This window comes from Melanotaenia boesemani, chromosome 3, assembly GCF_017639745.1.
Source record: "Melanotaenia boesemani isolate fMelBoe1 chromosome 3, fMelBoe1.pri, whole genome shotgun sequence".
NCBI lineage: Eukaryota > Metazoa > Chordata > Actinopteri > Atheriniformes > Melanotaeniidae > Melanotaenia > Melanotaenia boesemani.
The window spans coordinates 24,152,699-24,168,176 of NC_055684.1; the positions used below are offsets into that span (position 1 = coordinate 24,152,699).

General features: G+C 36.3%; 1 protein-coding gene across 1 annotated transcript in view; it reads right to left on the bottom strand.

Annotated features, from left to right (window-relative positions):
* Positions 1 to 3,070: 3,070 nt before the first annotated feature.
* The window catches only part of LOC121637509 (protein phosphatase 1 regulatory subunit 1A-like), a 31,015-nt gene continuing 18,607 nt past the window's right edge, over positions 3,071 to 15,478 (bottom strand). Inside the window, exons 3-7 of the mRNA XM_041981709.1 lie at positions 11,844 to 11,881; positions 11,646 to 11,709; positions 10,235 to 10,417; positions 7,145 to 7,273; positions 3,071 to 5,910 (exon numbers count right to left, since the gene is read on the bottom strand). Coding sequence (XP_041837643.1) covers positions 5,831 to 5,910; positions 7,145 to 7,273; positions 10,235 to 10,417; positions 11,646 to 11,709; positions 11,844 to 11,881 — 494 coding nt within the window. The 3' untranslated portion in view covers positions 3,071 to 5,830. The remainder of the gene's footprint in view (positions 5,911 to 7,144; positions 7,274 to 10,234; positions 10,418 to 11,645; positions 11,710 to 11,843; positions 11,882 to 15,478) is intronic.

The window sequence follows — 15,478 nt, forward strand, 5'->3', positions numbered from 1 at the left end:
ATGGCTTATTTTTCCATAGAAATTAGGATACATGTGAGTTCAGTAACTTAAACCAGCTGGAGGATTGTTTAATGGGTATCACTGAAAACAGGTAGGAGACTTTAGGTAGAACCATGATTTTAAATGTGGCAACCCTCCCCATGAGTGATATGGGCAAGTGCCTCCACCATGAGAGATCATCCTTTATTGTTTTAAGTAACTGGACATAATTTAGCTTTGTTAGTTCTGATAATCTGAGAGAAATGTTTGTGCCTAAATATCTAATGTTTCCAGACTGTATTGCAATTAAAGGTATGTTTTGTAAGTCACAGTTAATAGGCATAACTATGGTCTTAGACCAATTTATAGAGTAGGCAGATATGGATAGGATTTCTTAATGAGTGTGATTGTCTGGGGGAGAGATGTCAGTGAGTTCTGGAGAAAAAGTAATACATCATCAGCATAAAGATGTATCTCGTGCTCTATATTTTTTAAACTCAGGATCTTTATGTAATGACATATTAAATCTCCAATTTCTAGATGCTGGTTTATTGTTCTTATTCTCAGAGTGAATGATACTAGTGTGTGATCGCTAATGATTTCTGACATGTCACTCATCAGCAAGCTGCCAATTAAGAAATTAAGATGTTTTTCACCATTTCCTCTGGCAACTTCAGGTGAGTTTGGATGAAGTTTTTCACTGTGGTCTCGGGGTCTATCTCTGCTCTGGACTCCCTGCAAATACCAGATTCTTTCTCATGTTCTGCGCCTGTAGATTGATCACCTTTTATCTTTTAGATTGATCATTATCTTTTATCTTTTTATTTTCATCAGAGAGTCAGGTCAACTCCACGGTGAGGGATTTTACTGACTCACTGAGGCCGGTGTTCCTCACAGCCAGGGTTTCCACCTGCTTCTGGCTGAATTCCAGTGAGTCGCGTAACACCTGGAACTCTTCGTGGAGACTCAAACATGCATCAAAACTGCTATGTTTCTTATCTATTCAAGAATATTTCTATTAGATTGGTGAAAACACAATTAAATGAATATATGTATGAGCGTGCCTGACTTGAATCCGCCGTCTCATTAGAACTACGTCACCTACAACATCAGCATCACTTACCTGCCTCCGTCACTTTCTTACCTCACTGCTGGATCCCTTACTTCACTGCTGGATCCCTTACATTGCTGCTGGATCCCAAGTCCTTAAAAATTAATCCTTACTGCCTTTTAAAGCTATTGCACTTATATAACCCCTTACTGTGGTTTAAAAATGATTCCTTAAACTGACGGATCATCTGTCTTTGGATCACTTCAGACTAAGTTTACATTTCTTATGAGTGTGCAAATATTTGTTGTAAATCTTCTGAGATCAGCACTTGATTGTAAGATCCCAAAAGTGTGATATATTTAAAAAACAAAAATAAAAAACTGTAATCAAGAAACACAAACATGGATTAACAAAAATCCAGTTCTTTAGTACAGTTTTAGAACAGCATTTCTAATTGTACATTTTTACATAAAATTAAATTAAAATCTAAAGAGCTTCTCGAAGCATGCAGTGTCTGTGTTTTATAGAGGGCTGTAACTTGCAGAAGACAAATAATTTTCATTGTAAAATTTTCAAAAAGGTGGCAAATTAGAAGAGAAACCAACAGAAAGTGCACAGTAAATTGTCCGGTTATCACATGCCATCAGAAATACATTGCTGGTCCTGGGTATTTGGAACTGGTCATCAGGTAACAGACACCATTTTTCAAAAGATATACGTCTTTATCCAATCTCTAACAAGGTGGTACAAACTGCTGTCAAACATTGCAGTCCTTGTCAAGTTATTTTCACACCCAAATCTTCAAGAAACCCCCTTGTGCCCAATTAAAAGCATATTGTCACTCTGTAGCCAACGTCCATTAGGATAAAAATGTTTCATCAGTGTGTGTCCACTCAGAATTGTTTTGTTTTGACTGTGAATGATACTGCTCCCTATGAAGACAAATGGACTGAAACAATACAACCAAATGTCCCAAGAGACTCAAACCACTAGATTTCTCACTTTAATATGATCTTAAAATGAGGCCAATCTTTATCTCCTTTGCAAAATGATCATGCTCTAAACCTATTCTGAGACATTTATTCTACACCATGGAGGAACTTAGAGAAAGTCTCCTTTGACAAATATGCACTGCAGAAACATTAGTCATGTGTCCTTGTTTGCAATAATTTTCATTCTCTGCTTCCAGCAGGAGGGGCCATAGAGCAAAGACAGACTTAGCTTCAGGGTTGTCCTGAGGACATAGTTTCAGACCCAGTTTCTAACACAAACAAACAAACAAACAAACAAAAAATGTTCAAGTAGTTTTCTTGTTGCATGAGAGAAACTAGGAATTAAGGTCTTCTGTACTTAGTTTAAACTATGGAACTGCTGAACAATAGCCACAGATTTATCACTTGCAGTGAAATATGTAGGATTTCACCTTGCAACACTATGAATATACACTTTCACATGGATTTGTTTACAAAGAATAAAAACTGAGGCTCTGACAGTTTAACTTTTCAAGAGATTATGCAAAATAAAATGTAAAACATTGGAGTGTAAATTTTGTGTCACTGTAGTTTGTTGTCTTGGTGTCAGTCATGCCGATAAAATCCACATGATGAATGAATGAAAATGAAATAGCAAATGTCTGACACAGACTGCAATAAACAGCAGAAGGTGTCTATATGGATATCAAATGTGGCTTAAACTGCTGCAGTGTTTCAAAATGTATTAAGTTCCACCTTTTTTATAAATAATGCATGTCTTTTTATGCTCTCTGCTCTGAAAATATTCAATTATTGAATGGAGAGCACCTATTTTTAGCTTTTAGTCTAAATTTTCCTCAAGTAAACCCATGACCAGTTCTGCAATGCTTTTTTTTTTTTTCAACTAAAATGTTTCTTTCTTGGGGGAAGAGATCCTGCTTTCTTCCACTTCAGACACTCAACGTGATTTCATCGTGACGCTGACTGTCAAACAAATTGTCAGCCAGAGTTCATACTTCTAACATTCACAAGATGGTCCTGGGTAAGTATGAATGAAAACAAAGCCATCAGCAATTTAAACATTTTATTGTATCAAAGAAATTTGGATTACAGATGTAATCATCTATCAATTAAAGTAAAACTAGAACAAAAACTCCCCAGATTTAATTAATGTAAAGTACCCCATAACAATTCAAAAGCACAACAAACATTACATGGTCCATAAATACACAGCAAAAGAAAAAAATAAAGAATACACAGGAATGTACATTTTTTTTGTTGTTCATTGTGGAGAAAGTGGCCATTGTTGCAACTGTCAAATAAACTAATGATATAGTGACACCATTAGTGAGTTTCAGTTCTCTGTTTTACTTTTGTTGGTAAGTTTCTTTTAGACATGTCTAGTGAAGATAATGGAAGGATTGTCACAAAATCGACACGATAATATCACTTCAGTGAAAATGGATGACAAACTTTTTATGAGTGTGGTGATGACTTTATAATTTCTTTAAAATATACAAAACTAGAGAATAAAAGAGAATGCAGCAATTACATTTTGGATTTGGAATATAAATGTTTAACTGGTTGCTTAAATTTGTTTCTGTACAAAGTGAAGCATCAAGTCAGGAAAAAAAACTGTTTTCACTGTACGTTCAGTGTCATGCAGTACAGTGTTCTAAGACAAGGGTTTGGGCTCTTTATAAGCATTCATTTGTCAAAAATAAGATGTTATTTTGCTCACTGGAGCTAGGATTTTTGCTTGTTAATCCAAACTATGTAAATTCATCTGCAAACACAGTCCTCTGTAACAAACCCTGTTGGTCAATTACACATTTACAGCAATATGGTGTATCAGTCTTGTGTATTTCAGTGTATTTTTGTAAACAGACATATTTTTGTGGTTATTTTGAATATTCTAATAACGCCTCACCCTGTCCAAAGAATGAAAGCATTAATTTTTAAGTAAAGAAGTCCAACTGAAATTGCATGTAGCCACTCTTACAGTAAACATTAATTTAATTTTATATGATTAAAATAAATAATAATGGCTACTAAGGAAATATAAATGCTTCTTTTCATCTGGGTGCTTGTCAGCTTCTCTCTTTGATTGACAATAACCTGAGCCTTTATCACCAATTACATATCTGCAGATGTAGCCAATAAATGTTCCAACCAGTGGGAGTGTTGTGTTTGTTTTTTAGAGAACGATCTGGCATAGAATTGGCTGGAAAACAAATTGCCTTTACATAAAGCAACTATAATTGGCTTTATCTGTATGATAAAGTGTAAAAACTGTCTTAGCAATAGTTCTTAATATGTTTTGTTCATCTTGATGAAAATGCTTTAAGTTGATGATAAAGGGAATACATTTTTGCTTGTTGTTGACTCTTTTTGTCACAATAACACAGTTGCCCACTGGGAAACAAAAAAGTGGCAAGGTGGAGTAGTAATGTGAAATTAAAATCTGTTTATATATTTAATGATTTGACTGGTTGTGTTGTTTCCTAGGAAATCATTGTAAAGCAGAATGAAGTGAAATATGTTTTTCTTTGAGGTTTTAATTTGTTTTTCAAGAAAAAGGTATATAATCTTTCATTACGATAGCCCTGGACAATTTTAATACTACAGGTGATAAACTGAGCTACTTTTCTGTTGCTCGGGCTGAGTAGGCTAATTTAAGTAACCTGTTAAGGTCTTTCCATACTAGACATGGATAGTTAAGATTGAAATAAATGATTATTAAGATTAGCCGTTAACATGTTAACACTGTTATTTCACTCTTTAATAGTTAAAATTTTAATAATCAGAAAATAAAGAAAAATTATGAACTGTTTTTACACAGAAGGTGTAAGTAGTAGATTTCAGCTGATCCAGTGCTCTATTTGTGTCACACCGTAAACATTCAGGCACAGCACGAAGCTCTTAGTCATCCTCGTTTTGGAAGCATTCATAGCAGAAACGTTACTGTAGTTACAAGCATAAATGCTCAATAGACTGGGAACATATTTCAGCTCTTACACCTCCTAAAAGAGAATCATCGCAGTCATGTCACATTCTGTGAGACAGTCTGGAAATCTGCTATCACTTCATTTTCATTTTCTACTATTTTCTTTTTTTAATATTTGCAGAATGACTCATTTATGAACCACATCACAGCTTAATGTGCTGAAGCAGCTGTTAATCTCAGCTGGAATTATCACGACTATTTGTTGATGTCCAATCCAATGGTGTATAAATATGCAAATATGTGTTTGGAAGCTGTCAGTCAACCCTGTCCTACCTTCCTAAATAACAGTTATGAAACTGGATGGGGCTGGGCAATGACATTTTATTTTAAATTGATGTTTTTAGCTCCAGCTTTTTTAATGAGGTGCAGATGCAGTTTTATTGCTTCAAGATGGAACTATAGTTGCTGAAGTCATGGCACATGTTTAATAAGAACAAAAACATTTAAGAGGATTGTAAAAAGTGTGATGGTTGCCACTAAATGCAACATTAAGCATGTCAGTTGTGGAAGAGTAAGATGATGACAATGTGGCTGAGAGAAGAAATTCTATCCGACGTTTATACATACAGTTGGCTAGTTTTAGATTAGTGCAGGGAAAGCTGAACAAAGAAATATATTTTTTATTTGTCCCTTTAGCCAGAATATTTTCTCACAAAATAAATGTAGAAATATTTGTTCCTGTTCTAGAGGTGGTAACTAAGGCTTGATTGTAGAGGAATTAAGATGCCCTGATGTTACTAATAAGTGAATCTGCAGACACAATCTTTTGTCATTGTGTTGGGCTGACAGAGCAGACTGAATGACATTGTGCTGCAGCAGGCCCTATTTCTCTTTCTCCAGGATGCATTTCTTCATCTCCTCTTCTGCTGGTTGATTTGCACTGGATGCTCCTGCTTTTGACTCTGAAAATATAGACAGGGACATAAAATAATGAGAGAGTAGAAGAGAACTCTAGGTAGAAGGAGAGGGCAGACTATTAGTTTTAATTAACTTTAATAGTCTTGAAAAAAAATAATGAACAAAAAAAAATATATATATATATAAATATATTCAGTTTATATTTAATCCAATTTAATATTTACACTGATCTTATCTGTGTTGGTGTTTGTAGTTGTCCCATTATTCCACTATTTATATAATAAGAAATATAAAGTTTTTTTGTAATACAAAGTTAAAGGGTGTTTAACTGTTTTTTAATCATCTTTTTTTACTTTAAGCATTGTTGTTTCTGAGATTAACTTAAAGACATGCAATGTAAGTTTAGTGCACCTTGCTGTGTGGATTTATGTCATGCAGTGCATAAAGTAAAACATGACTGCTGGGCACCGATGGCTCCAGAAATGCAAATAACAGATGTCACTGTGCCATCAAATGAGTCCGCAATGGAGAAAAATAACATAGTTGGTTTCATTTTTAAGCCTTGCCAAGTCTAGAAATTGAAGGTTATGCTATAGATTAATGTAACATTAAGCCACTATTATGCAAAGTAAGGTGTCCAGCTGAATGGTTTGTGTCATTATGTGGTAGAGTTTCTACCATGGCCATAAAATATCTATTTTTGAAGGGTTACATTGTAGTGTAGAATTAAAAAAAAAAAAAAAAAAATCCCACTCAACGTACTAAGACATACAGACCATGTCCTGCTTTAATAGATCTGACTGCTTACCTGCAGCTAAATTCATTAACTTAATGCTGACAACAATTTGTGATTTGCAAAATTATCATGAATGACAACCATGAGTCTGCTACCATTATTACTGTGAACCTCTGAAAGTACACAAATGCAGGTTAAAGGGGTGAGGCTTAAGAATCAGAACAATAGACAGAGAGAGGAGCAGTGAAATCAAACAGATAATTCCCCCACCACCACCAGCCTCATTTTTTCACTTGGATGTGCGTCTCCCTCACTGGGTATTCAGAGCTCTCTGAAGTGTGGATCAAAGCAGCTTCACAGATGTTTGCTATCAAGTCATGATTACATGATGCCAAATCAAGCCTGTTGAACTATTTAGCGTACGTAAATAAACCCTGACTGCCTGGTGGAGGGACAACAAAGATTCCCCTGTGGAAAAGACTATGAAGGATACAGGGGGGGGTGATTTGTACATAATCAAAGCTCTCCTGACTCTTATGTACCTGCTAGTACATTCCTTTGTTGTGATGAGGGATCTGCTGCACTGGCAGCACTGGAACAATCCTCCTTCTCCTTGGACAGGGCACATTCACGTCCACCAGCAGCCTCTAATAGGTTTTCCCTGGAGAACTCTGTAGGGGGCAGAGAGACAAAAAGAGGATGAGCTGGAAGACATGGTGGCTACTGATAAAGCTGCTCTGCTTAGGATGAAACAGCAGAGTTTATAATACAACAGTGGTGATAAAATGTCGGTAAACGCTCTTAAATGCTAATGTCATTCTTCAGTTCCACCTGGTATTTACAAAAACAAGTTATTTACTCGTCTGAGTGAATTTAAAAGGCTGATCTTTGAATGAGTCTGTACTCAACAAGGCTGGCGTTAATGGACATTGATTTCTTTCTCCCAGCTTCCTCTTTGCTCCTTTTATTGGGACTGACAACTTAATTTGTGGCTCTGCTGTCGAACAGTCCATAAAGAGCACAGTCATCATTTCATTTTGGAGTCTAGCTTCTCTAGTATGTACACCACTTAAGCATCTGCATGATGAATGAACATTAAACTGTTGCTCTGTGTTGGTCCTTCAGAAAAGAGCCCTGTCCACTCATGATGCATTAGTCAATTACCAATGAATGTATAGTTTGTGCTGTATGCTTTACCTGACATGAGTGTGAATTACTTTGCCTGCGCTTAACTGTTTGTCATCAAAGGTTAAAGCACTTTAGCTCAGACAGGATACAGGTTCTGCAGGCTGGGAGTTAACATATAACTGTTTACTCTGAATAGTTACTTTATTGTATTTGCTTTTTGCTGAAATATTGAAGAAAATATCAGTACTACTTTCAATCAAAATATGTGGCTTGATACAGCAGAGTAATCACATAGTAAGCAGTAGGCAGTTATCAATAGGGCTGTGCGTCTTCACTGGTCTCACAATTCGATTTAGTGATGCATCACTCTGTGTTGCATCCTCAGTTTTCCTGCGCATTGCTACTTTCTTAATCAATAATACAAGCTGTCCGATAATTATAAACTCCCTGATTGTTTATAATTATTTCAGAAATCAATCTGAATGTCTTCATATTGACAATTATCATAAACATGTTATTAAACTTTATTTTTCATTGCTGGAAAATCAAGAAACATTACTATAATGTGGCATTGTTATTAAAATTTCTTGCGGTAAAGCAGTGTGTTTTGTCCCTTTAGTCTCTGTAATAAGTTCAGACGGAATATGGAAGTCTAGAAAATGTTTTTCATACTCTCCTTGATGGCCAGAAAAATTAGCTTGTAAATATTCTAGTCAATTTGTAATTGAACATTGAATATTGTTGAGGTAAAAATTTGTTGATGGACAAACTTAGCTTGCCAGTGGTATTTTCCATAGATGTTAGTCTTAAGCTAACTTATCAGTTTTTATACATTTTTCATGTGTAATCTTAAATTATTTCCCTGAGACAGTGAAAGTATTTCTAGTGAGATACTAAGCTTTTGTATGTCTGTATGTTTGCTTAGTTTCATAGTTTTCCTAGGTAAAGGTTTTAAAACGGATTCAGCCTTGGATACTATAATCGATTATATTCTGCTGCTGCATCGTGATGCAGAATCATCCATGTTTGCATCACGATGCATCGTAGAAACAATTAAATTCAACACCCCTAGTAGGGGTGGGTGATATATTGAGTATGTTTGATGTATCCCGAGATGTTTTATGTAGGATATATAAAATAACTATATTGCAAACATCAATTATAAACTATCACAGCAGCATTTTAAGCGTCTACATGGGATTTTTTATCATAGCGCTCTGTCTGCTGGTCGGAGTGAAGCTCACCACACACAGCACGGATTTTTTCAGTCATAGCAGACTGACTGCCCACATCCCCGCCCATCCAGAAAACACTTCTGTGCACATGCGTGTTGTTGTTTCAGGAGAGACAGGAAAAAAGGATGCTGACAAGGAGAATGCAGGTAGCAACTGAGCTAGCTTATGAGCATTAAGAGATCGAAGCTAAATGCAAGATTGTTCAGTTGTGCATATTTCCTGATGGACATTAAGCTCTTAGTACACTGGAGCAGGAAACTCCTCCAGCTGTTCTTTTGATCAGACATTATTGTTCAAAGCAGATATTTGTTGTCGCATCAACCACCTGTCTGATTTACAGGTGGGTGATGCGACAATTTCTAATGTCTGCTGGTGGGAATGTAGCTCAGCTGTGTGTGCATGCAACAGACATGACACGACGCGATGCAATTACATGTCAACATGAGAATAAGATGGATAAAACCAGGCGGTTTAGTTTTTATAATATCGGAACCAAATATAAACCTGAGGAAAGGGAACCTTCTGTTGTGATCTGGTGCAAAATAGGAAAAAACCTAAATAATAAGCTAATATTTAAATATACTATAATTGAATGAAAAAATATACAAGATAGTGAGTAATTATAGAAAAAAAAAAACAAACTTGATCTTCTGGGGATGGTGGGGGTTGATGTTAGGGTCCCTGGTCCAGAATAAAAAGTTTGTGAAAAAGTGAAAAATCACAATGAAGTTAAATTTAGCAGAGTTCACTTAAATCTTACTGGGGTCTTTTTATGCATGATAACGCTCAATTAATCATTAACACAGGGTTTTAGGGGAGATTTCAGAAAATTGAGATATATATTGTGTATCGAGATAATGCAAAAAAGATATCGGGATATCAGTTATAGTCCATATTGCCCAGTCCTAACCCACAGTTATCACAAAGCTTTACAGATAAGGGACATTATATCCCAGCACTGTAGAGCTTGTAAATTAAAGATATTTTATCCATCCATCAACTATGGCTATTTTTATTCAGAATCATGGGGAAGCTGAGGTCTATCCAAGCAGCTATTAAGCAATGAGGCAGGGCACAACCTGGAAATATCACCAGTCCATCACAGAGAGACAAACAACTACTCACTCTCACTCCTATTAGAAACACCACTGAACTTAACATGCATGTTTCTGGACTGTGTGAAGAAAACAGAGTATCCAGAGAAAAACCCACACATACAAAATCATAAGCCTAAACATAAAATCTTCCATTTCTCAGTTTTAAACATACCCTCCATTTGGCAGCGCAGTTTCTCAAATGCCTCTACAGTGGCCTCGTCGTCGTGTGGGAGCTCCTCTCCAGTGGGAACAGAGTCAGGACTGGGTCGGTCAGATAAGCAGCTCTCTGAAGAACATTCATCTGCTGCTCCTTGCTGCTGCCGGTACAGGTGGTGCTCTACCAAGAACTGAAGCTCTGTACGGAGGAAGAAGATGGAGAAGGTCAAAAAGAGGCAGGGGAGAGATGAGAATGACGGGAAAAGGGAGCTTGATACAGTGAGAACAATAGATTGAAAAAGGAGTAAAATCCTAAAGTTAAACATTCTGTAGATGAGAGTAGGAAAGAGTGTTGTAAGATTTAAAGAGTTAATAGGAGAAAAGAGAGGTTTATAAATCACACATAAATGGGGATAGATGGATGGATAGTCGGTGTAGGTGGAAATTCAATTAGAGATCCAGCACATAACAATTAAATTGATCACATGTAATCAACCCTTCACCATTTAGTGTGTGGGGCGAGATCCAAGTCTTTAATCTTTCTGCTGAGCCCTCTTGATCCATAGTCTTAATAGGTTAGAGGGAACCTAACAGAGGTTGATTATTGCCTCAGTTTTCTCAAAGTATTTAAACACTATATCCTCTAAACAGTTTGGCCATTAAACTAATTGAAAAATGAACTTCCTACAGCTTCAAATTCAGCTACAATGCATTTATTCATTGTTGCTTTCTTGCTTCACTTTCTTCACTGGAAGCTTTTTTTCTTTTACTGCATACTCACAACAATTACATCCCTTGGAACAGTAAAAATAAAACAGGATTTGCACTGGTGTGACCCAAAAACAGACACTATAAAAAGCATTAACGTGCTGAAGCATTTTTCAGGCTTTCTCTTTTGTTTGTTCCTCAGGCTTTCCTTAAAAGATGCATAAGCCAAAATGCCTCGATCTCACTTAGACCCACTTTTTGAATGAAGAATATAGAAACTGGCAGGAATTTTGTTTAGAAAATGGGACACTGAGTTCTTGTATTTAGAAGTGCAACACTGATAGACTTAAAGGTCAAAATTAACACCAAAGGAAGTATTTGCATCTTTAATGGAGATACTTTACAAATTAAATAATTTTTTTCTAAAATTCGACATGCACTTTTACTTTAAAGGCTGGACAAAAGATGTACAATCACCTTCATTTTAACTATGAATTGTTTGTGTTCTACATTGTTTTAGCCATTCTTCACTGGCTAAAAGATGCCTTTTTTAGCCATACTTCCAGTATTGTTGAAACACATTTCTTTCTGCTTTTTCAAGGTATTAAACCTGGGAAGAATTTCCCAGCTGGGATTAATAAAGTGGAATAAAATAAAAATAAAAAAAAAAAAAACACAGAATTTCAACATCAAACTTACTGGACAAGACTATACTGTACCTTTCATTGTTGGTGTTCCCTTTTGCCCTTTTCGTCTTTGTCGAGGGGAGTTCAACAGGGCTGCCTGGAAAATATCAACACTATATCAGCTGAACAGAGAGCACAAAGATGGTTTCAATAGAGATAAAGGCACACACAATTCATGTTATTGTATTTCTATAATCTCATTTTAATAAAACTGGATTTGAATTAGATTACCTTGTACAACTGGTTTGGGAGTCGATCCTCATCTATTTCTGTGACAAAGCAAAGCAAAATCAGTTTACTAATGGATGCAATAAAACTGGAAGACATATGATACACTTATATAAAACTGCACAGAAAAGCCTCCAATACATCTTTATACTGTTTCTAAAAGTCTCTTCATTGCATTTTTTCGATATAGCTGGAACATTTCTGTGTCTAGACAGTGAATTGCAGGGTGGATAAAAGATGACCTCCAGCCAGATGGTTATCTGACGCTTACAAGAGCTCCATTTATACTAAACATTGTGGGTGGTTCTGCTACTTTTTACTTTTTGGTGTATTCAAGTTCAACTAATAAGTATGGGTTTGCTAAATTTCTCTTTACTTTTGATTTTTTAGTTTGTTTTATCCTTTTTTTAATGCTGTCTGTCAGCTCATCCCCATTAAGCACAATTTACTCATATAAAATGGCTATTAAAAACTGCACTGCTGAAAAAGTAAAGGGAACACTTAAACAACATGTCTTAGATCTTAATTAATGAAATAGTCTACTTTTCATTACACAGTGTAATGTGTTGAGAATAAAATAACATAAGAATGATCAATGGAAATCAAAGTCATTAACCCATGGAGGTCTGGATTCAGAATCGTGGAAAGATCAGATCACAGGCTCACCCAGACTCTCTCACGTATGTTACATGTGCACAATGAGAAGCAGCTCTCATCCATGAGGAGCACAGGGCACTGATGGAAACTCTGCCAATCCTGGTTTTCTCTGGCAAATGCCAGTCAGGTTGCACAGTGTTGGACTGTGAGCACAGGCACCACTTGTGGACGTCAGGACCTCATATCACCCTCATAGTCTGTTTCTGACAGCTTGAGCAGAAACAAGCACATTAGTTTGGCAGTGTTCCTCCTGCTCCTCCTTGCACAAAGGAGCAGATAGCAGTCCTGCTGCTGGGTTGTTGTCCTCCTATGGCCCACTCCATGTCTCCTGGAATACTGGCCTGTCTCTTGGTATCTCCTCCATAATCTTGACACTGTGCTGGTAGACACTGCAAACCTTGCCACAGCGCATTGATGTGTCATCCTGGATGAGCTGCCTTACCTGAGCAACGTCTGTGGGTTGCAGACACCACCTCATGTTACCTTGAGTGGTGAGGGTACTAGCAAAATGCAAACGTGACCAAAAAAAAAAAAAAAAAAAAAAATCTGACAGAAAAGAGGAAGACGGGGAAATGGTCTGTGGCCACCACCTGTAGGACCATTTCTTTACAGGGGTTGTCTTGCTTATTGTCTCTCATTTCCATCTGTTTGTACAACAGCAGGTAAAATTAATTCCCAATCAGTGTTACTTTAAACTGGACAGATTGAAGTGTGGCTGACTTTGAGTTTCATGATAATGATTAGGTTCTCCCTTTTTTTAAAAAAAAGAAATGTGTTGTTTAATTTTTTTTAACCCTTTAATGTTTGCATTAAGAAAAAAAGCCACAGAAAATCTTTATTGACATTTTTTTTAATTTCCTTGGGACAAGAAGAGTAAGAATTGGTGAGTGTTTTTTTTAAACAAAGGGTTGAGATCATAGTTATGAATATTGAAAATATAACTCAGAACTGTAGTTTAGTTTGGATCAGTCTCTGATGAATTTTATTAGCAGCCAAATATGCCACTAGGTCTTTATAGAAAAGTTGCAGGGATGGTTTAAAAAGTTTGAACCAGCAGCAAAATATATGAGTTGGAATCTCTACAAGTGTCACATACAAACCCAGAAAAATTTAACAGGTTCTGCATTGGTCAACAAGTTGGTAAGACAGCAGATTAACAATATCCAACCCAAGGCAAAATAAGATTTCTAAGGACAAAGTCAATATTTTCAACAATGAGAAATGGATAAATAATCACAGCAGGCATTCAGTAGCGGATTCATTATGAGTTTGTTCAATAAGATCTTAGAAAGACAGTGCAGGATGAGGCTAAACTATACACCTTTTAAAACAGCTAGAATTGAACCACACTATTGATGGAAATGAAAAAGTGGAACTCATTATGTCTAACAAGGAAGTCTGCAGTATACAACTTATTTAAGCCTTTCTTCCAACATTAATGTATCTGAATACACGGCTGTTTAGGATTTAATTTTCTCAAAAAAAGAGGAAGGTCCAACATCAAACAGCATGAATTATGATGCTCAAATGACCCTCACTGGAAGAAGACAAAGTCAATAAAAATGTCAATATGTGAAACATGAGTCTGTGGTCACCACATCAAAAAGTGAAAATAGAAAAAATATCTGTTGACTTTCTTACAGTGAAACCATTAACTGTGATCAATACTAAGCCTCTTGAACCTCAAACCAAATCTGTGTATTACAGCCTTGAAAGTTTTTTTGTTTTTTTTTTTTCTGGGACACCACCTAGTTGCTTGGCAACCTATCCCTAGGCGCGGAAAATGCAGAGTGTGTGTGCAAGTGCGTGTGCACGTGTGCATATAATATTTCTACTTAAAAGTATGCATTAGAGTGCTCAAAATGCCTGTGATGTTGTTGTTTATTCCTCGGACTCTTCTTTATACACTAAACACAAAACCAGAGATAAATAAAATGTCTACCTGAAAGCCATTAAATCTCATTTTGGGAAGAATTTACCTCTATGCAGTCTGTCTTTACATCAGTGCTTGAAACTGAATCTTATTTTTAACATCTTACAATGATCTGTCAGGGTTATTGCAGGCACTATGGATTTTATTTCAAATCAATCCCAGAAAATTAATGGACTGTCCTTTATTAGTGGTAGTTCATATGTCTTGATAAAGTGAATTGAGAGACTCATGTCCAAGAATCTAAAGTCATTTTCAGGAATTCAAAGTAAAACAGATGTAAACTGAGGGTACTTAAAGCACTCCAACAGACTGAAACTGTCAAAAAGTTGAGTAGTAAAACAAAAGGAGCTTTCAGGAGAGAGTAATAATGGAGTGAATAAAGAGTGAGACTTGCCAGCTGAAAAGGTTTTAAAACAACTTTGAACAGCAGAAAACCAGATAAGAGCCTCTGTACTCTAAGATGAACTTTTGTTTGACCATGGTGAAGACAGTTGTGCATTCACCAAGGTCATCCCCACCTGCACACTGCCATAAAATTGGATATTTGTCTGCGATGGTTGCTCTTATTTCCTATTTTCTTTTAGGTATGAGATGCTGCCATCACTAGATGTCTTGAAGCTGCACTTTTTACACTTTTTATAGAGGTTCAAGTTCGACCAACCAGTCGCTGCAGATGGCCGCCTTCCCTGCTGGAGGTTTTTACCTTCCTGTTAAAATGGAGTTTATTCTTTCCACTGTCTCCTTGCTTCAATGCAATCTGTTGGTTTTCTTCAACTAAGCTGTTATTTATAATGAATTGGCTTGAACTGATTTGTCTGTAAAGTGCCCTGAGATGACATTGTTGTGATGTGGGGCTATACAAATAAAGCTAAATTAAATTGAAGTTACCTCAGATTTTTGTGATATAAATCAATAGACTTGCCCTTTTAGGTGTGGGATCTCTGCTGGCTGATATGCTTTAATCAGTGTAAAGTGATCACATGAAGTAGGCTTTGCACTAAAAATGTTTTTGTTTTTCTTCTTCTTTTAAGATTTTGAATACCTTGGT